The sequence below is a fragment of the Coenobita brevimanus genome, chromosome 26 (genome assembly GCF_032717465.1).
Source record: "Coenobita brevimanus isolate Jiangsu-jjx chromosome 26, ASM3271746v2, whole genome shotgun sequence".
NCBI classification, from domain to species: Eukaryota; Metazoa; Arthropoda; class Malacostraca; order Decapoda; family Coenobitidae; genus Coenobita; species Coenobita brevimanus.
Window position 1 is genome coordinate 25,333,202 of NC_136979.1, and position 21,207 is coordinate 25,354,408.

The following is a 21,207-nucleotide window of genomic DNA, read 5'->3' on the forward strand; positions in this document are numbered from 1 at the left end:
ATTACTATTCCACAGTAATCTAAATTTCCCATCATGACATTTAATACACTTCTTGATAAAGGAAAACCTAAAGATAACAATGAAACACCTGTCGGCACGTGACTACGTTACCATGACAACCATGTAAACAACTTTAAAAACGAATCGAGCTCGTAGTCTTAGGGAGCAGTAACTATTTAACTAGCTTATGCTTTCAAGATCCAGATAAGGATTATATTGTTCCACCTTTCATACATTGACAGTTATCTACATAATCTGAAAATATCTTTGTTCACGGTATTAAATGGTGAAATGTTTAAATACTCCAAATGATCGCAAAAATTCTGGAAAATTGAAAAAATCATTTTAATAAGAGAATCTTCAGGAACCTGAAAACTTTAACACACATCAACTCCAACAATTATTGGTTTTCAACTGTAACATGACTGCCAGAATTGCATACTGTACTGACATGGAAAAGTCCGTACTAGCTAATAATTTTGAGAAGCGAGGGTGGTTCCAAGTAAGCCCGGACGACGAGTGGAATTTTTATTGGTAAGATAAGTCACTAACCTGTGAACTTGCAGTGCGCGTACCTCTGTCATCATTCCTGTTAAGACTGGCCTTTGACCTTCCTGGACTGAAATTCAATTAGCCATTTGTTTAGGGTTGCCATATCTGAAGAGTCAAAATACGGATGACTCGGCTGAAAGGTATCCTCCCCCCAACACAAAATTTGGGCTTTTGGCATTATGAAACCCTTATATATATATATATATATATATATATATATATATATATATATATATATACATATACACACACATGTACTACTGTACTGCATCCATCCATCCATCCATCCATGATCCATCATCCTGACATTTAAGATGAGAGTGACCAGCTTCACTCATCACTGAGTGGCATTACGTGAGCAGTAAACCCAAACCATCCATTGCATATAAACTTGCAAAGGCTCAATCCGATTGGAGTGCCTTCTTTAATTTTTTTACAGTACCGTATATTGGAAAACAGGCAAAGTACAGAATTGGCAAGATTATGACTAAAATGCAACGACACAGATGCAGGATAAGATCATAAGAATAACAAATACTACAGTGTAAAAATGAAAACTAAGCCAATAATTCTCTGCAATTACCATTTATTTAATGGCTGTAACAGCATTATTTATGAAACAAAAAAAAAAAAAAGCTCACGGCTGAACAAGAGGAAAAGGCAGGACATTTTTGCTAGCTGCTAGCACTAAACCAGCCAAGTCGGCAATACTTACCAGCAGACGAAAACAACGAAAGTCTCCCTCTCTCTCTCTCTCGTCATTATGGAGTTTAATAGTATATTGAATTTATCGCGAAACAGTGATGGAAGCTGAAATTCTGGACTTTTGGAGAATTTTTAAAATTCCTCACGGATGAAGATTTTGACACCTAAATACATGACGTCCATGAAAATCCAGACGTACGGCAACCCTACATTTGTTCCTCAGATGGCTCTTGGGCATCATTCTAGGTTTGGTAAACTCTCATCCAATAATTTTTACATGATAGTAGAGAGACAATCCAAGCCAATAAATAAAGATGTAAATAAATAATTTTGGAGGTAATAATTACTCAGACATGCTCTTAAACTGACAGAATGTCTGTCAGATGGTAGAGAATGAAATGCAGTTTTCAGTTTAAATTATATCGGGCATGTATTTCTTTTCAGGTCAGTTTTTTTTTTTTCTTTCTTTTTTTTTATTCCATGTGAAAACTATCTTCACATATTGAGCTTGGTACTAACATTGATGTTCAAGTAATAGTTGTGATATAGTGATGAGGTTATCTATCTATCTATCTATTGCCAGACGCCATAATCCCGTAAGGGGTGGCCATTTGACTTTGAATTATTTGTTTTACGGGTAGCAGCACTAACCCTCCACCAACCCACTTGTTGACACGTAGGGAGCACGTATGGTTTGATTATATGGTTACCACCCAGCGTTGTAAATGGTTTCTTGGCTTACAGGAAAGCATTTGGCTTGTCACTCAATGTAAAGACACCTGTAAAGGAAAGAAAAGAAGCAGTAAGAAGTGACAGGAAAGATGGGAGAAATAGGAAGAGAAGAGGGCAGGCACAGAAAAAGATAAAGGCTCATTTTGGCATTATTACCATACCTGCCGTGATAGGAAAGCTGGTATTGTTTTCAATATGTCTGTGTGTCTGTAAGCAAGATAACGTCACAACTGCTCAAGATATCACCACAAAATTATACGGTGTGCTGTAGGGAACAAAATCAATCACCAGAATTTGTATGCGGTCTCCATGGATTTGGAGAAAGCATATGACATGGTGGATAGACAAAGAACGTGGAATATATTAAGAATATATATGGAGAAAAAGGGAAATTGTTGAATGCCGTAAAGACTATGCATGAGGGGGCTAAGGCTGCAGTGTGTGTGGATAGTGAATTGAGTGAATTTTTCTGTCTGAATGTTGGATTGAAACAGTAATGTGTCATGTCCCCATGGTTGTTCAGTCTGTATACCAATGGGGTTATAAAAGAGATACAAGGTAGGACGATGAATATTGGAGCATCCCTAATAAGTGAGGGCAGCATTTGGATGATAATGTATTGTTAAGATGAAGGGGAACGGCATGGCTTGATGAATGAGTTTGGAAGTGTGTGTAAAAAACGGAATCTAAAGATGAATGTCGGGAAGAGTAAAGCTATGGTCTTCGAAAGCAAAGAAGTTGATGGTAGTAGTAGCAGTAGTTGTTCCCTAGGTAGTCTGGCTGAACAGCCCCGAGTCCCTTAGGAAGGCCATGGCTGAGACTGGGCTTTCCCACAGAGCTCTCAAAGAGTGTATGTTGTGTTGTTGGCATAGGTGATTGTGTGCAATGCAGTCTTCCATAATGTGCTTAATAGTATGGGGTGCTGTATTACATCCTGGACAGGCATCAGCAACGGAGTCATCCAGCCTCTTCTGGTAGCTTAAGAGGGCTGGATGGTGCCCACATCTCAGCCTGGTCAGGTGGACCCTGTCCTCACGAGGGAGATAGGATCCAGAAGAGTGGACGTCAGGAGGCCGTGCATGCAGCTGTGTGTTGTCTTTAAGTGACTGAATGGAGCGGCGAGTGTGGATATGCTTCTGGAAGCTGGTCTGAGGTGGGCGAAGGGGGAGAGATGACAGTCATTGTGTATGATATCGTGTGCTGGGTGTTGTTTTGATGTTCCTTGCCATGTAATGTAATGGATGTTGTTGGTTTGTGGAGGCTGCAGCAAGAATCTAGGTGCCTCTCATGTCTAGGTGATCCTTGACTTTGAGGACTTTGGTTTCTTGATGTAGGTGGTCTGTGGGTGTAGTAGCTGTGCAGCCTGTGATTATTTTTAGGGCCTTATTCTTTATGGTCTGTGGAGTGTTGTAGTGTGTTTTAGTGAGGTTAGGAGCCCAGGCAGGGCTTGCATAATTCATCACTGAATGTATGTATTGTTTGTATACTGTGGTGGTGGTTTCTTTGTTGTGTCCGAATGTTGTATGGGCAAGTGACCTCAAGGCATTGAGTCTTGGTGTTATTTTATTTTTAATGTTTGTGATGTGTTGTTTAAATAACATTGATGTATTGTATGTTACACCAGGGATTTTGTGTGTGTGTGTGTGTGTGTGTGTGTGTGTGTGTGTGTGTGTGTGTGTGTGGTAGGGGAGTGTTTTTATGGTGAGGTGTGGGATGTGACTGTGTTCTGCTCTCCAGTTTGTGAGAAGGGTCACTGTAGATTTGGCTGGGGCGATTTTGAGCCTGTTTGTGGTGAACCATTCGTGTAGTGTGTTGAGGTAAGGTTGGAGGATGAGTGCAGCTGTATTTGCGTTTTGGTGCGTACATGTAAGTGTTATATCATCTGCATGGGTATGTTGTGTATGTATAGGTTAAGGAGTCTATCTATCTGTCTATTGCCAGACGCCTCAATCCCGTTCGGGGTGGCCACAAATAAATCACCTCCATGTCGTCCTGTCCCCCGCCATTTCACTGCCTTGCTCCCAACTCACCCCCCTCGCTCAGTAAGCCTACCTCTCCACCCCATCCCTCCATCTCATCCTCAGCCTCCCTCTCCCCCCCTTCCACCTCACTCATATGCACTCTCTTCGTCAGTCTTTCACCCTCCATCCTCTCCACATGGCCAAACCACCTCAGGGTATTCCTCTTAACACTTCCTATCACATCCACATCCACACCACAATGCTTCTTTATATCCACATTTGTCAGCCTGTCTCTCCATGTGACTCCACAGGCTCCTCTTAAATAACTCATTTCCACTGCTCTCACTCTTGACTTGTGTCCTTCCAACAACATCCAAGCTTCACTTCCATATGTTAGAGTTGGTATCACAATACTGTCATGTAGTAACTTTTTCACTTCCATGCTCACTTTCCTGTTTCTTATCACTACTTTCAAGGAACCAGCAACCTTTCTTCCCTGCTGTACCCTTTCAAGCAATTCACCCTCCAAACCTCCATCCTTACTCATCACACTACCCAAGTACTTAAATGTACTCACATTTTCCAATTCCTCACCATCCAACTTCGCTGTACATTTACTGACTTTACATCTCTCAGAGACCATCACTTTACTCCTCCCTACATTCACCTTTAGATTCTGTTTCATACACACTCTCCCAAACTCATCCACCAAGCCTTGCAGCTCTCCTTTGTCTTCACTCAACAACACATTATCATCTGCACACAACAGTACAGGGAGTTTCCAGACACTACCCTCTCTCACCAGAGCCACTCCAACATCCACTTCCCTACCTTGTACCTCTTTTATTACCCCATCCATGTACAGATTGAACAACCATGGAGACATGACACATCCCTGTTTCAACCTAACCTTCAAAGAGAAAAATTCACTCAGTTCACCATCCACATGCACTGCAGCCTTAGCACCATCATACATACTCTTCACAGCATTGAACAACTTCCTATCTTCTCCATATATTCTTAATACTTTCCACAATCCTTGTCTATCGACCCTGTCATATTCTTTCTCCAAATCCATGAAAGCCGCATACATCTTCTTTCCCTTCTCTAGAAACTTTTCCACTAAAGATCTAAGAATGAATATCTGATCTGCACAACCTCTTCCCTTCCTAAAGCCTCCCTGTTCTTCTCCAGCTAATTCCTCTCTTCTTTCTCTAACTCTCTCTATAAGTATCCTGCCATACACTTTTCCTCTTTTACTGAGAAGACAAATGCCCCTATGATTACCACACACTACTTTTTCCCCTTTTCCTTTGTATAAGGGAAAATTATACCTGACTTCCAATCCTCCGAGACTCTACCTTCCTCCCAGGCCAATCTGCACATCTTCCACATCCATTCTACTACTATCTCTCCCCCATGCTTCAGCATTTCACCACACACTCCATCAATTCCTGGGGCTTTCCCCAATTTAACTTTCTTCATTGCTTCCACAACTTCTATCCTACTGATTTCTTCCTGTCTTCTCACCTCCCTCCTTCTCCCAGCCATTCCCCAGCCACTTATACTCGCATTACTTCCATCCTGTATGTTCAACTATTCCATAAAGTGTTCTCTCCATCTGCTCACTTTTTCTCCCTTCTCCACTAGTAATTTACCATTTTTATCTTTCACTCCCCTGCTAACTTCACTTCCACCCTTTCTTACTCTCTTCACCTCTTTCCAGAACATTTTCTTACAGTCCCTCCACTTTACACTCAAATTCCTTCCAAATTCCTCATCCACTCTCTTCTTACTCTCTCTTACTAATCTTTTCACCACTCTCTTTCTTTCTACATATAACTCTCTCTTCCACCTCTCAGCTTCTTCCATGCCTCTGTTTCTCAACCATTCATTGTATGCTTTCTTCTTTTGTGCCACAGCCCGTTTCACCTCTTCATTCCACCACGCTGTTCCTTGCGCCCCTCTCCATCTTCTCTTCCTCCCACACACAACATCACATGCTGCACATATTTCTTCTGTGAATATTCTGCACACACCTTCCACGTCCCCCATCTGCTCCAATTCATATTTGCCCAATCATTCCTCCACTTCTCTCTTATACTCTGCCTTTTTCTCATCCTCTTGTAACCTTTCCACCCTCCTTGCAAATACTCCTTCTTCCCATCCTTCCCTTCTTCTATTTCTCCATCTTATTTGGATCTTGATTCTGGCCACCACAAAGTAGGGGTCAGAAAGTCCACTCCCCCAACCTCTATAAGCTCTTGTATCCATTACACATCTTCGCATCCTTTCATCCACACACACATGATCAATCATTGCCTTCCTTTCATTCAGTTCACTATCCACCCTTCTCATCATTCGCCATGTATACTGTACCTGTGGATCATTTTATGCCTGAAGAGGGTATTGGCTATCACCAACCCCCTCCCAGCACAAATGTCCATTAACGCATTCCCATTCTCATCTGTCTCAGCAGGCACACCCCACTGACCAACTATTCCATCCACCTTCACATTCCCTACTTTACCATTCATATCACCGATAAAAAACACTCTCTCATTCCTTCCAAAAGAGTGTAGGGGACAAAACAGATCCTTGGGGGATGCCATTTGTGAAGTTTCTGATGTTAGAAGACTGACTGGCATATGTTACGTGTGCACATCTGCCTGCTAAGTAGTTTGCCAACCATCTTTTTGTGTTATTGTGCATGTTTGTGTTGAGTATTTTGTTTGTGAGGTTGTGGTGGGGGATGGCATCAAAAGCTTTGCTGATGTCTAATGTGACTAGGAGTGTTCTGTGTGCTGGCCTAGCTGAATTTATGCCATCAAAAACTCTCTGTGTATGGTCTGTAAGAAGGGTGTTTGTGGAGTGTAGTGGACTAAAGCCATGTTGTAATTGGGCTAGGGGAATTTGAGATGTGACTAGTTGTAGTACCAGTCGTTCAGTGACTTTAAGAGGGGGTGCAGAGTAGTGTGATGGGGCGGTGTGAGGAATGTAACGTGGGGTCTTTGTTGAGTTTAGGGATAGTGATGATAATGCCATGCTTCCAGATGTTGGGTATTATGTTGTGTGAGTAGCTATAATTTGATATGTCGGTGAGTGCTTGTATGCCTTGTGGTCCAAGGTGTTTAAGGTGAATGTTGCTTATGTTGTCTGGTCCACAGGCAGATGAGTGCTTAAGGTTGCTAATGATGTGCTTCATCTGGTTGTAAGTGAAAGGTGCTTAGTCTGGGTCTGTGGGGAACTGTCTCTTACATTGGATGATATTCGGTCTTCGGGATGGGGTTTTAGATGGCTGACTTGTGAAATGTGATTGATGGGGGTGTTTGCTTGTTGTTTGTTTGAAGGTATAGTGTTACTGTGTCTGTTGATGTGATGGCGGCATGTGAGTGTGTAGTGTTGTTGTTGTTGGAGAGTGTGATGCTGTTTAGTGTTTTGTAGAGTTTACTGGTGTTTGTTTTGTGGTATGGTGTTTGGAGATAATTATTCCAGTTTAGCGTTTGCTGTTCTGATGTTTTATTGTTTATTTGAGTGTTGAGTTCTTGTGTTTGTTGTACGGTATCTTATGTATGGGGTGTTGGGGAGTGTCGCAGTGTATCCCGTTGACTGAGGAGGCCTTGAATTTCCGGTGTGAAGTTGGGGTTGTGTCTCTTTCTGTTGCCTCTAGGGGTGTGTCTTTTGTCTGCATTTTGTATAATTGTATTGAAAGTGTGCACAGCAGTGTTGATGTTTGTGATGGGTGTACTATTTATTGTTTCATAATGTTGTTCTGTTTCAGTTGCAAAGGCCTCCCAGTTGGCTTTCTTATTATTAGTGTATGTGTGTCTGTGGCCAGCTGGGGTGATTCTGGTTTTGGTATTGATGATGATCAGGAGGTGATCAGAGCCTAGGGTTTTGACCACTCTTCAGGATGTAGTGGGGGCGAGGTTTGGGGAGCAGAAGGTGGTGTCTGGGGATGATGGGAGGAAGAGGGCTTGGTGTGGGATATGGGTATGTTAGTCTAGATTGTTCAGTATGAAAAGATGATCTGTCTGGGATTGTAGTACCAGCCCTCTGTCTGTGTCAGGGTTGTTGACATGCCAGGCCGATGACTTGGCATTGAAATCACCACCCAGGATGATGTTGGGTATGTTAGTGATGTGGTGTATCTGTGGAGAGTAATTGTGTGGTACTGTGGGGGATGACTGGGGGGGGGAATGTATGTGTTAGCGATTGTTATGTGTGATTTGTTACCAGTGCGTATTTTAATTGATTGTATTTCTGTTGTGGTGTCATGTGGGGGGAGAAGTGACTTTGTGTGTGCACTGGTATCTGCTACCACGGTGATGAGTTCACCTCCACCGCCATCGGCCCGGTCTTATCGAATGGTGGTAAAGTTTTGAAATGTTGGTGTTTTCTGTGCTCTGTGTAGTTTTGTTTCTTGTAAGATGGCAACGTGTATGTTTTGTTGTTTGATGAATTGTGTTTATGCCATCTTTGTTTAACTGAAGGATGTTAATGTTGTGTGTGCGATGTGCGTTGGCTGCTGCAGCACAGGGGAGGGGTGGTGGTGTGGGTGAAGGGGAATGGGTAGTAGGAGGTTGTGATGGAGGTAAGGGTTGGAGTGGATTGGGATGGGTTGGAATGGGATGAGTTGGGGGATTGGATGGTGTGGGAAGGATCGGTGGGTTTGCCTGTGGAGGTGTGAAGGAAATAGGAGTAGGGTTGGTGGGGGGTTAGTGGGTGGGGGGAAGGAGCATAAGGAGCAGGTCCAGGTGTTTGTGTAATGTTTTCTGGATGCAAGTGTTGTGCAGGTGTAATGGGTCCAGTTCTTGCAGAAATTGCACTGAACTGAACCCTTTGTCTGTCAGCTCGACGTGATAGGTTTTGAGCATGTTGGACATATGTATTTGTTGGTGGGTCCTGGATTGCTTTCAATGTCCCCGGCTAGAAGAAGTCATCGAGAAATGACTGCTGGGGAGTCATTTCTCAGTGTAGATAAAATGGTGTTGTGTGTGTTGTATTGGGAGCTGTGGTATTGCCTGGGCGACCAGAGCCATTCCCAGGTACTCGGGCCCCGTGAGGGGCCAGAGGGGTTTGTGGTGGTTTGGCCCCCATGCTGTCCTCCTCTTCTCTTCGACAGCCTCTGGGGGGTAGACCCACGGTGAAGACACCACTGCTCCAGGTCTAGAAGTCGGTGGTTGTACAGTGAGGTTGGATGATGAGGAATTGGAAAATGTGAATGTATTTAAGTACTTGGGTTGTGTGATGAGTAGGAATGGAAGTTTAGAGGGTGAAGTGCTTGAAAGGGTACAAGAAGAAGAAAGGTTGCTGGTTCTTTGAAAGCAGTGATAAGATACAGGGAAGTGAGCATGGAAGTAAAAATGTCCCTGCATGGCATTATTGTGATACCAACTCGAACATATGGAAGTGAAGCTTGGACCTCGTCGGAAGGACACAAGTCAAGAGTGAGAGCAATGGAAATGAGTTATTTGAGAGGAGCATGTGGAGTTACATGGAGTTACATGGAGAGAGAGACTAAGAAATGAGGAAGTGAAGTAGGGTTGTGGTGTGGATGTGGATGTGATAGAAAGCGTTAGGAAAAATCCAATGAGGTGGTTTGTCCATGTGGAGAGGATGGAGATCGAGAGACTAACGAGAAGAGTGTATGTGAGTGAGGTGGAGGATGGGGGAAGGAGGGGGAGGCCAAGGATGAGATGTAGGGATGGAATGGAGAGGTATATGAGAGAGGTGGGGGAGGTGAGCTGGGAGCAGGGCAGTGAAATGTCGGGGGACCGGGTGACGTGGAAGTAATTTGTTTGTGGTTATCCCTTATGGGATTAAGGTGTCTGGCAATAGATAAATAGATACTTGTGTAGGATGCCTCGAGAATGTGGTGCACCATTGCAAAGAGCTTTCTGGAGAATTGTAGTTGGTTGTTCAATAATTGGCATACCAGTGTCTTACTTAAGTCAAGAGCATTAAGCCCTTCATGCTGGTAGTGTATTTTAAAGTTTATTCTAAATTGCTACTACAAGAGTATTATATTGTGCTTATTACAGTCCCTCAGTGATAGAGGGGCTGATGAAAGTGAAATTAAAATCCTTCAACTTGAAAGACTCACGTGAAGTGAATGAAATCATCTGGTAATACAGCTCCTTAGCTAAATGAAATCATCTGGTAATACAGCTCCTTAGCTAAATGAAATCATCTGTAGCTAACAGAGTAGCGTGAATTAAAAATAAGTCCCGTACTGAAGGGGTTAAGCTAAATACTTCTGCTGCAGAATCTTCCAGTGTTCGGAACAAACCATTTACTGTATTACACGAATCGAAAGGGCTCCACCTGGATTACATGGATTGATACCAAGAAAACTTTTTTTAGGGGGAAGAGGGGTTAATTTTGCATATGGTGTTTATTCGTCATAGGTCTGAAAATGTTGCTCTACTTTAAGAGACTTTTAACAATATAAATGCCATTCCAGTGACGGGGTGAAAACTTTAAGCTACTAAAGCCTCCCCAAAGGTGGCATGTATATATGAAGATTCCCTCAGGAAGCAGATCCAGAACATTACAGTAATAAAAATTAACCAGTTTAATTCCTTCACTACTATGTATTTGAGTGTAAAGTGAAGGGAATGTTAGAAAATGTTCTGGAAGGAGATAAAGAGCTAGCCAGGATGATAAAGATGGTACCGTAGTAGAGGAGGGAAAGATAAAAATGGCAGATTGCTAGTGGAGAAGAAGGAAAAGTGAGCAGACGGAAAAAACACTTTAAGGAATTCTTAAATACAGAAAGTGAAAGTAACATGAGTTTAAGTGGCTGGGGAATGGCTAGGAGAAGGGAGGGAGAGATCAGTAGGATGGAAGTGCTGGAAGCAATGAAAAAAGTCAAAATGGGGAAAGTCCCAGGAACTGATGGAGTGTGTGGTGAAATGTTGAAGCACGGGGGAGAGATTGTAGTAGAGTGGATATGGAAGATGTGCAGATTGGTCTGGGAGGAAGATAGACTCCCGGAGGATTGGAAGTCAAGTACCATATAATCATTTTCGTGTACAAAGAAAAAGGGGAAAAAGATATGTGTGGTAATCATGGGGGCATTTATCTTCTTAGTGTAAAAGGAAAAGTATATGGTAGGATACTTGTTGACAGAGTTAGGGAACTAGCTAACAGAGGAATTAGTTGGAGAAGAACAGGGATGTTTTAGGATGAGAAGAGGTTGCGAAGATCAGATATATTCAGCATAAAATGTTTAATAGAAAAGTTTCTAGAGAAGAAAAAAAAGTACCATATGCAGTTTTCATGGACCTGAAGAAAGTACTGTATATGACAGAGTGGACAGACAACAAATGTGTAAAATATTAAAAATATATGAGGTAAACAAGAAGCTGTTGAATGCCATCAAGAGTATGGTATGTAGCTATGAGGATGTCAGGATTGAAATGCATATGGATAGTGAAATGATTGAATTTTTCTATCTGAATGTTGGATTGAAGTAGGGATGTGTCATGTCTCCATGGTTGTTCAGTCTGATATGGATGGGGTTATAAAAGAGATATAGGTAGGGCAGGGGATGTTGGAGAAGCCCTAATAAGAGAGGGCAGCGTTTGGAAATTTCCTGTTCTGTTGTTTGCAGATGATACCGTTTTGTTAAATGAAGACGAAGGGGATCTGCGAGGGTTAGTAAATCAGTTTGAAAGAGTATAAGAAACGGAATCTAATAGTGAATGTAGGGAGGAGTAAAGTGATCTTCGAGAGAAATGAAGTCGCTGAATGCACAGTGTGGATGGATGGTGAGGGAATTGAAAATGTGAGTATATTTAAGTACTTGGGTAGTGTGATGATTAAGGATGGAAGTTTGGAAGAAGTGTTTGAAAGGGTACAACAGGGGAGAAATGTTGCTGGTTCTTTGAAAGCAATAAATAGAAATGGGGAAGTGAGCATGGAAGTAAAATAAATAAAAGTCGCTGCATGACAGTATTGTGATACCAACTCTAACGTATGGAAGCTAAGCTTGGACCTTGTTGGAAGGACACAAGTCAAAAGTGAGAGCAATGGAAATGAGTTATTTGAGAGAGGCATGTGGAGTTATAAGGAGAGACAGTCTGAGAAATGATGATGAGAAGGAGTGTTGTGATGTGGATGTAGATGAGTATGATAGATGTGGATGATAGAATGTGTTAGAACTACACTGAGGTGGTTTGGTCATGTGGTAAGGATGGAGAATGAGAGACTAATGAGGAGAGTGTATGTGAGTGAGGAGGAAAGGGGGAGAGGGAGGGGGAGACCTAGGATAAGACGGAGAGATGTAGTGGAGAGGTACCGTGTAAAAGAGAGGGGAGGGTGAGTTGGGGGGAGGGCAGTGCTATGGCAGGAGACAGGACAACATGAAGGTGATTTGTTTGTAGCCATCCCTAATGAGATTAAGGCATCTGGCTATAGACATAGATAGATAGATTACTATGACATCATTTGAGTTCAGTCTTGCCACCTCCAGATGATTAAAATACTGTTTTTGAATATGGAAGACCCTTTAGCTAAGTTCATAACACACACGTCAGTAAAGGCTTTTTCTATTTTTTTTTTTTTTTAATGCATGAAAGAAGGAACCAAAGGCCAGGAGCCCACAAACCTTTCCTTCCAAGAAAAAACAAAACAATACAAAAGAGAACCAAATTCAAGATCCGTTCATTTCGAGATGCCTGGACACACTGCTTTGGAAAGACTGGAGATCATAGGAAGTAGGAAATACAGACAGAGGGAGACAGTTCCAGAGCTGACTTGTTGCATAAAAGAAGGACTGGAAGTAACGGTTAACTCATGCAGGACAGAAAAGGGATGATAGTTTGTTGCTAGCTGGGTGCTATGGACCTGTTGTAGAGGTGGAGGGATGCAAACAGACAGTTCAGAGGAGCAGTGACCATTGAAGTAGAGATAGAAAAGAGATATAAAAAGAGGCAACAGTGCAGTGAAGAGACAGAGGTTGAAGGGAGCCAATAAGAGGAGGAGAGGTGATGAGACGAAAAGCCTTTGACTCCACCCTATTGAGAAGAGCTGTATGTGGGGAGCCTCCCTACACATGAGAGTTGTACTCTACACAGGGGTGAATAAAACCCATGTATAAGGTCAACAACTGTGCAGGGGTATAGAAGGTACAGAGTCGGCTTAGCATGTCCAATCTCTTGGAAGCAGATTTTACAAGAGATGCGGGATGATGCAGGATTGAGCTGGATTTTAATAAACATTAGTTGGTACTCCTATGGAAGATTGTGTCGGGTTGATAGGTGTAAAAATTAAGTTTTTGATGCATTAAAACCAACACGATTATTTTTACCCCAGTCAGATATATGAGCCAAGTCAGACATTAGGTTTGCCATAGCCTCATCCCTTGTTTGTTGATGTAACTGCTGAGATGGACATTGCGAGAACCGAATGGAAAGGTGAAGGGTGGAATCATCATTGTACGAGTGGATAGGGTTAGATGTACAGCATAGAAGATCATTGACGAAGAAAAGGAAGAGAGTTGGTGATAGGAGAGAGCCCTGAGGAACACCACTCTTGATAGATCTAGGAGAAAAACAATGGCCGTCTACAACAGCGGCTATAGAACAACCAGAAAGGAAGTTATAGATGAAGGCACAAATAGGAGGATAGAAACCGTAAGAGGGCAGTTTGGAAATTAAAGATTTATGTTAGACTCGATTGAAAGCCTTTGAGATGTCAAGTGCAATGGCAAAGCTTTCGCCAAAGTTCTGAGAGGAGGATGACCAGGAGCCTGCAAGGTAGGTGAAAAGATTCCCAGTGGAATGTCCCTGATGGAACCCATACTGACAATCAGAAAGAAAGTTGTGATAGAAAAGATGATTTAAAATTTTTCTGTTAAGAATAGACTCGAAAACTTTTGAGACACAGGATGTTAAAGCACTTGGACGATAGTTAGAGGGCTGGGAATGGTCACCCTTCTTTGAGACTGGCTGAATGAGAGCAAACATCCAGCAAGAATGAAAGGTACAAGTTGAAGGATGAAGGTGAAAGAGTTTACCTAGGCAGGGTGTAAGCACAGAAGCACAGTTCTTGAGGACAGCAGGAGGGACTCCATCAGGCTCATATGCCTTGTTAGTATTGAAGCCAGTGATGGCAGAAAATACATCAGCTGAAGAAATTTTAATGTCAGTCATGAGGAAGTCAGAGAGGGGAAAGTGATGGAGGAACACCACTGGAATCGTCTAAGGTGGAATTGGAGGAGAAAGTCTGAGTAAAGAGATCTGCTTTATCAGTAGAAGAAATAACTACAGAGCCATCAGAGTAGAAAAGAGGAGGGAAGAATGATGAGGTAAAGTTGTTAGAAAGGTTTTTGATGAGATGCCAGAAGGATCAGGAAGAATTCGAGTTGGAGAGTTGAGAGTATTTAGTACGGATGAAATTATTTTTAGCAGAGTGAAAAACAGACTTAGCACGATTCCGGGCAGAAACATAAACAAGATTTGATGCGGGAGTGGGTTGGCTTTGGTACCATTTATAGGTCCTCTCTTTGTTGCAGACAGCATTACAACAAGCATGATTAAACCAAGGCTTTCTTGCATTAGTCTAAGGACATGAGAAGGGAATGTATGCTTCCATGCCCGAGAGAATAACCTCCGTAATGCACAAAGCACACACTGATGTTCCCAGCCATGGAAGCAATAATCATTCCAGGGAAAATCAAAGAAGTACTGCTTGAGGGCCTCCCAATCTGCCGCTCCAAAGTGTGACAGTCGACTTTGGGGGGGGGGGGTCCACAGGCCGTGCTGGAGCAATAGGACAGGTCAAGGTAATAAGATTGTGATTGGAGGAGCCCAACGGTGAGGAAAAATTAACAGCGTAAGCAGAAGGATTAGTTGTAAGGAAGAGGTCATGTATGTTGGAGCTCTCTCCAAGGCGGTCAGGGATATGTAGGGTGCTGTACAAGCTGCTCTAGTCATTAAGGATAGAAAAGATGTAGGCTTGTTCACCATGTAGATCAGTGAAAGGAGAGGAGAGCCAAAGGTGGTGGTGAACACTGAAATTTCCTAGAATGGAGTTTTGAAAGAAAGGAGAAATGGACAGAATGTGTTCCATCATAGAAAGGCCTCACCTAAGCGAAATAAAATTTATGATGGCTGCCAAAACAGTTTTCTGGTGTTGCACTTCCCTACTTAGCTTCTAAACTTTGATTACTTAATCACAAATTTATCGATGTGAATAACAAATTAATTCAATATGCGAAACATAATTATTTGTCTTTTTTTTTTTCATTAGGGCTGGTGCGCAGACCTGCCGGTCTCTCTTCAGCGTGGACAGTGGTTACCGAATGAATGACAACCAGTGAGTTTAAGGCTTCAAAATATACATAATACTTTATGTAGTGTCATATTACAGTTCTGTATCATTCAGTTTTCTGGCTTCACTATTCTACATCCTGCTTCTATAAGTTCGGTTTCATCCTTAAACGTCCAACATTTATTTTTTTCATCACTGCCATTTTCAGCCTTCCCTGCTATCCTCACCTACTTTAAAATCACATTCAACTTCCTATCCTGACCTCATTTTGCCTCTGTTACCTACAATGGCTTTGCATTGCACTGCTAGTTCTCAAATAACATTCCTGCTAGTCTGATTTAATTCTTAAGTAGGGTAATATTAACTTGTGGCCTCGTAATCTCCCGTTTTGCATGTACACACACATGTTTATGGTTTCATATCGACAAGGATCGAAATTAATGATTTCTTAAGAGAACATGAACCTAATGTCATGTGCTTTGTAGAGACCAAATTAAGAGAAGATATTGATGTTCATTTGGGAGATGGTAAATACAAACTGTGGAGAAAAGACAGAAAAGAAAAAAAGGGAGGAGGAGTGATGATAGCAGTGAAGAACAACATAAATGTAGATACTGTGGAAATGGGAGAAGGCAGGGCTGAAGTGATATATATGAAATTAGAAACTGGAGAGAATGTTAAGCGAGATATGGCGGTAGTGTATGTTCCCCCAAAGACGAGAGCATGGAAGGATGACGAATACCATGAGATGTTGTCAGATATGGCTAGCTACTTGCAAAAAATAATTGAGAAAAGCAATAATATAATTTTGGTGGGTGACTTTAATTGTAAAGAGGTGAACTGGGAGGAATGGTACTCGGGAGGCAGCGAGGATTCGTGGGGCACTATGTTATTAAATATAATAATGAATAATGTGATGACGCAATGGGTCAAAGAAGAGACACGGTTTCGAGGTGAGGACACACTAGCAAGGTTAGATTTACTGTTCACCAAAGAACCCGATGTAATAGAATCATTGGAATATCTCTGTCCTTTGGGAAAAAGTGATCACGTGGTCATTGAGTTCCAGATGTTAATAGGAAACGTCGAGCCAAGAGACGAGCTTCATAGACAGGGAAGATACAACTTTGGGAAAGCAAATTTTACAGGATTGAGAAACTTTTTTGAAAATGCGGATTGGAGAAAATTCAGAGAAACAAGAGAGATACAGAGGAAGTGGGATATCTTTCTAGACCTCTATAATTTGGGAGTGGAAAAATTTGTACCAAGAGTAAGAGGGAAAGAAAACAGGAAAAAGGAGTGGTTTAATAGAAGGTGTATGATAGCCAAAAAAGAGAGAGATAAGGCGTGGAACAATTGGAAAAAGAGAGGTAACGACAGAACAAAGGAAGAATATAAAAGAACAAGAAATGAATACAAGAATACGTAGAGAAGAAGAAAGGAATTTTGAAAAAGGTATAATTGACAAATGCAAGGATGAACCCAAACTGTTTTATAGATTTGTTAATGGCAAACTGAAACAAAAGGAAGGAATCACCAAGTTGAAAGTAGAAGGAGAGGTCTTTAAGGATGCGGCAATGCAAGCAGAAATAATGAACAAACGTTTCCAGTCAGTTTTCACTAAAGAAAAGGAGCTTGTGGAAGGGGAGGGAGTGATTAGAAATGTTCCGGTGATGAAAGATATAAAAGTGGAGGTACAGGAAGTGTATAAATTACTGGAAACTCAAGATGTAAGGAAAGCCCCAGGACCTGATGGAATTTCTAATTGGGTACTGAAGGAATGCAGAGAACAACTGGTGGATAAAATTCACAGCTTAATTGTATGCTCACTGGAAGAGGGGAAAGTGCCAAAAGAATGGAAGAGGGCAAATGTGGTACCAATTTACAAGGGAGGAAACAGGGAAGAACCCCTGAATTATAGACCAGTGTCTCTAACCAGCATGGTCGCAAAATTGTGTGAGAGAATCCTGAAAGACAGATGGATAAAATATCTGGAAGAGATGAATATTTTGGCTGAATGTCAGTTTGGATTCAGTGGAAGGTCATGTGTTTCTAACTTGTTGGGCTTTTACTCAAGAGCGATTGATGCGGTACAGGAGAGAGATGGTTGGGTGGATTGTGTGTACTTAGACTTAGAGAAGGCCTTTGACAAGGTACCTCATAAGAGACTAATGTGGAAACTAGAATATATAGGAGGACTAAAGGGGAAACTTCTGGAATGGATGAGAGACTTTTTGAGAGACAGACAAATGAGGACAGTAATAAAGGAAAAGATGTCTGGATGGAGGGAAGTAACAAGTGGAGTCCCTCAAGGCTCGGTGTTGGCGCCAGTAATGTTCCTGATTTACGTAAATGATATGGTAGATGAAGTGAACAGTTATGCAAGTCTGTTTGCTGATGATGTAAAGATCTTGAGGAAGATAGAGGTTGAGGAGGATTGTAAAATACTGCAGGAGGATTTGGAAAGGATACACAATTGGAGCTGGACGTGGGAAATGAAATTTAATGTAAAGAAATGTAAAATATTGGAAATGGGTAAAAGTACCAGGAGACCATCACTGAATTATTTTTTGGGTAATGAATTAATCACAAAAAGGAGAGAAGAGAAAGATTTGGGAGTGCTGGTCCAAGATAGTTTGTCACCAGAAAAGCACATTGACAAGATAGTTGGAGAGACTTATAAGCTCTTGACTAACATAAGAGTAGCATTTCCTTATATGGATGAGGAAATGATGAAAAAATTGATAGTGGCCATGATCCGCCCCAGGTTAGAATATGCAGCGGTAGTGTGGTCCCCACACAAAAAGAAAGATATAAACAAGATTGAGAGAATACAAAGAACAGCAACCAAGATGGTCCCCAGTCTGACAGACCTGTCATACAGAGAGAGGCTGGAAAGACTGGATTTGCCTTCGTTAGAGGAAAGGAGAAAGAGGGGAGACATGATTGCGGTGTTCAGGACCATGGTGGGAGTAGATAAAATTGACAAAGAAGATCTGTTTGTATGGGATAAGAGAGCAACAAGAGGACATGGAATGAAATTGAAAAAGTCAAGCTGCTTGAAGGATATCAAGAAATATAGCTTTCCTTACAGAAGTATAGACTTATGGAATAGCCTGGACAAAGAGATCGTCCAGTCTAAAAACTTAAACGAGTTTAAAGTTTAATTCGACTTATTGAGAAACAGCGACGGAAACCCACGAGCATAGTACATTCCGTGTTTATCACAATTAGGTATATTAGGTAAATACTTAAATATTTGGAACGACTTAGACAAAGAGGTGGTGCATGAGAAAAACATTCATGTGTGTAAAGGTAGACTTGATAAATGTGGATATGGAGACAGGACAACACGAGCATTGCTCAATTCCTGTATACTACAAATAGGTAAATACAAATAGGTAAATACACACACATCGACATCGGCGCTCCGTACCAGACCAACACGGCCAGTGGCATTACCTAAATTAGTATCTTTGTATGAGTCAAGCTCTGTACCAGGTTAGACTAAATGATTTTTCATTATTAAAAGGAAAAAATAATAAGTTTAAACAAGACTTGTTCACACAGAAAAGAGAACCACGAGGAAAAAAATGCACTGAGTCAGCTGGGTTTGTTTAGACTACAGCAACGTGGGGAAAGTGTACATGCTCTGTAAGTACATACTCTGTTCTTTTAGTATTGCAAAATGGATATATACTTTAGTCAAACAAATTTAGAAAAGAAAAGGGATAAAAGTAAAAAGCAAAATGACGATTTCTACCAAGAACTGGTTGAAGTGGAGACTCACAATAGAATGGTTGAACGTGTACACAAACTAGAAATGGCTTTCAAAAATGAAACTGATGAAATAAAGAAGCAAATGCACTTGCAAAAGGAAGAGATAGAAAAACTAGGAAGGGAGGCCAATAAGAAAGACACAACCATCAGTGAACTAACAGTGGAATTGAGTACGCATAGGAAGTTTGATGGCAAGCTGGTGATGGGGAGAGCTGGAGCTCCCGTTTCACCAGCCCTTAGGACTTAATCCTGACCATCTCCCTTTTCTGAACATTTTCAGTGCATTCATTTATACAGAGAGTAGGCCAGCATGCTCTCATAATACCTCTACCTTCAAGTGTCTACACCACACTACATGCGCATAACATATTACACCTTCTATTCACATCTTTAGTAATGGCCGCTGCAATCTTACAATCAAATGAGGTGGTACCTCGGATTGCCACCACCGGCAGGGTAGGGCTGGAGGCACAGGGTCCTCCTGGTTGCCATCAAGCGACTGTGCCGGCAGCGACTGTTGCTATTTCCAGGAATGCTTGTCGACAAAGAGGTGACGGTGCGGCCTTATTCTTTACCAACATCCGCGTCCTTACCACAAATTTAAACTCAGTTCATTTTTTCCTTCAGTCCATATCCCCTTTGGCCCTTTTCCTCACAGAACCACAAATCTCACCCTCTATTGATATATCTCCATTTTGTTTTCCCGGTTACCGTCTCCTTACAAACTTTCGAAACAAGGGCGGCACCTGTTGTTATATCAAATCCCAATATGCAGTTGATACTATTTTAAACTTCACTTCATCCAGTTTTTATTACTCATTATATAAATTAAATTGCCAAAACATTACCAAATATATCTGTGTAATTTATCGTTCCCCCAGTGCTTCTTCGGAACCCAGTGTATTTGATTCCATATCCACTCAGTTGAGTAACCTTGACCTTGCCCTTGGCAATGAAATTACCATTTTGGGTGATTTTAACATACACAATGTTGAATGGTTATTGCATTCAGCCCGGACTGACGACGCTGGTCTAGAATGCGAGCTGTTTGCGGAATCGTTTAATCTCACCCAGTTGGTAAAGCAACCAACCAGAATACCTGATAATCCTGACCATAATGCCCATCTCTTGGATTTATTCTTGACAAATAATCCAGATCAATACAGGATAGAGGTACTGTCACCACTTGGATCCTCTGACCACAATCTCATCAAAGCCTCATTAGTTAACCCTCCTACACCTCCCCATTCCGAACCTGTCAGGGTGACCCGATGGCACTTTGACAGGGCAGACTGGGATGGATTTAGAAATTATCTTGCTGATGTTCCATGGCAGTCTTTCTTCTCTAGTGATCCCAATTCTACCCAGTCCCACATTTGCGACTTAATACTAGATGGTATGGATTTATTCATACCAAGTCAACAATTCACTAAAAGATCAAACTCTCCAAAATGGTTTGATGGCAATTGTGCCAGAGCAACAGCCCAAAAGTCATTAGCATATAACTCTTACTTAAAATAAAAAACACCTGAATCACTCTCCCAATTTAAAATTGCTAGAAATCATGCAAAAGCTGTATTAAATCTATCTAAATCAAACTTTCTTCAAAAGCAAGCATCAAAACTACTTAACAACCCTAATGACAATAGAATATTCTGGTCAACTCTTAATTCTTTCAATAATAACTTTAACAAGTCATCTTCCATTCCCCCACTAAAATCTTCAGATGGCAATATTACAAATGACCCACGTGGGAAAGCAGATATCTTTGCTAGTACCTTTGCAAGAAACTCTACCATAGATGATACCAGCCAGAATGTCTCAGTACTGGAACTTGATTCTCCCGAAATTGCCCCACTTAAAATACAGACAAGATTTGTAAAATCCATCCTAGACAATTTACCTACCAACAAAGCTCCAGGCCCAGATGGAATTCCGCCAATTGTTTTGAAAAAGTGTTCTCCTGAACTTGCCTCTGTCCTAGCTAAATTATTCAGACTATGCATACGTACTTCTTTATTCCCAAATTCATGGAAAGAAGCCAATATCCACCCAGTTCCGAAGAAAGGAAGTTCGTCTGACCCCTCCAGTTACAGACCAATAGCTGTCACCTCTTCTCTTGGTAAGGTATTTGAAACTTTAATTAATAAGCATATTGTTAAACATCTTGAATCCAACAACTTAATTAGTGATAGAC

The 21,207-nt window shown here is 41.5% G+C and overlaps 1 protein-coding gene across 1 annotated transcript in view; it reads left to right on the top strand.

Annotated features, from left to right (window-relative positions):
* The first annotated feature begins 421 nt into the window (after positions 1-421).
* The window catches only part of TTLL1B (Tubulin tyrosine ligase-like 1B), a 586,529-nt gene continuing 565,743 nt past the window's right edge, over positions 422-21,207 (top strand). The window contains exons 1-2 of the mRNA XM_080268174.1: positions 422-534; positions 15,210-15,275. Coding sequence (XP_080124300.1) covers positions 422-534; positions 15,210-15,275 — 179 coding nt within the window. The remainder of the gene's footprint in view (positions 535-15,209; positions 15,276-21,207) is intronic.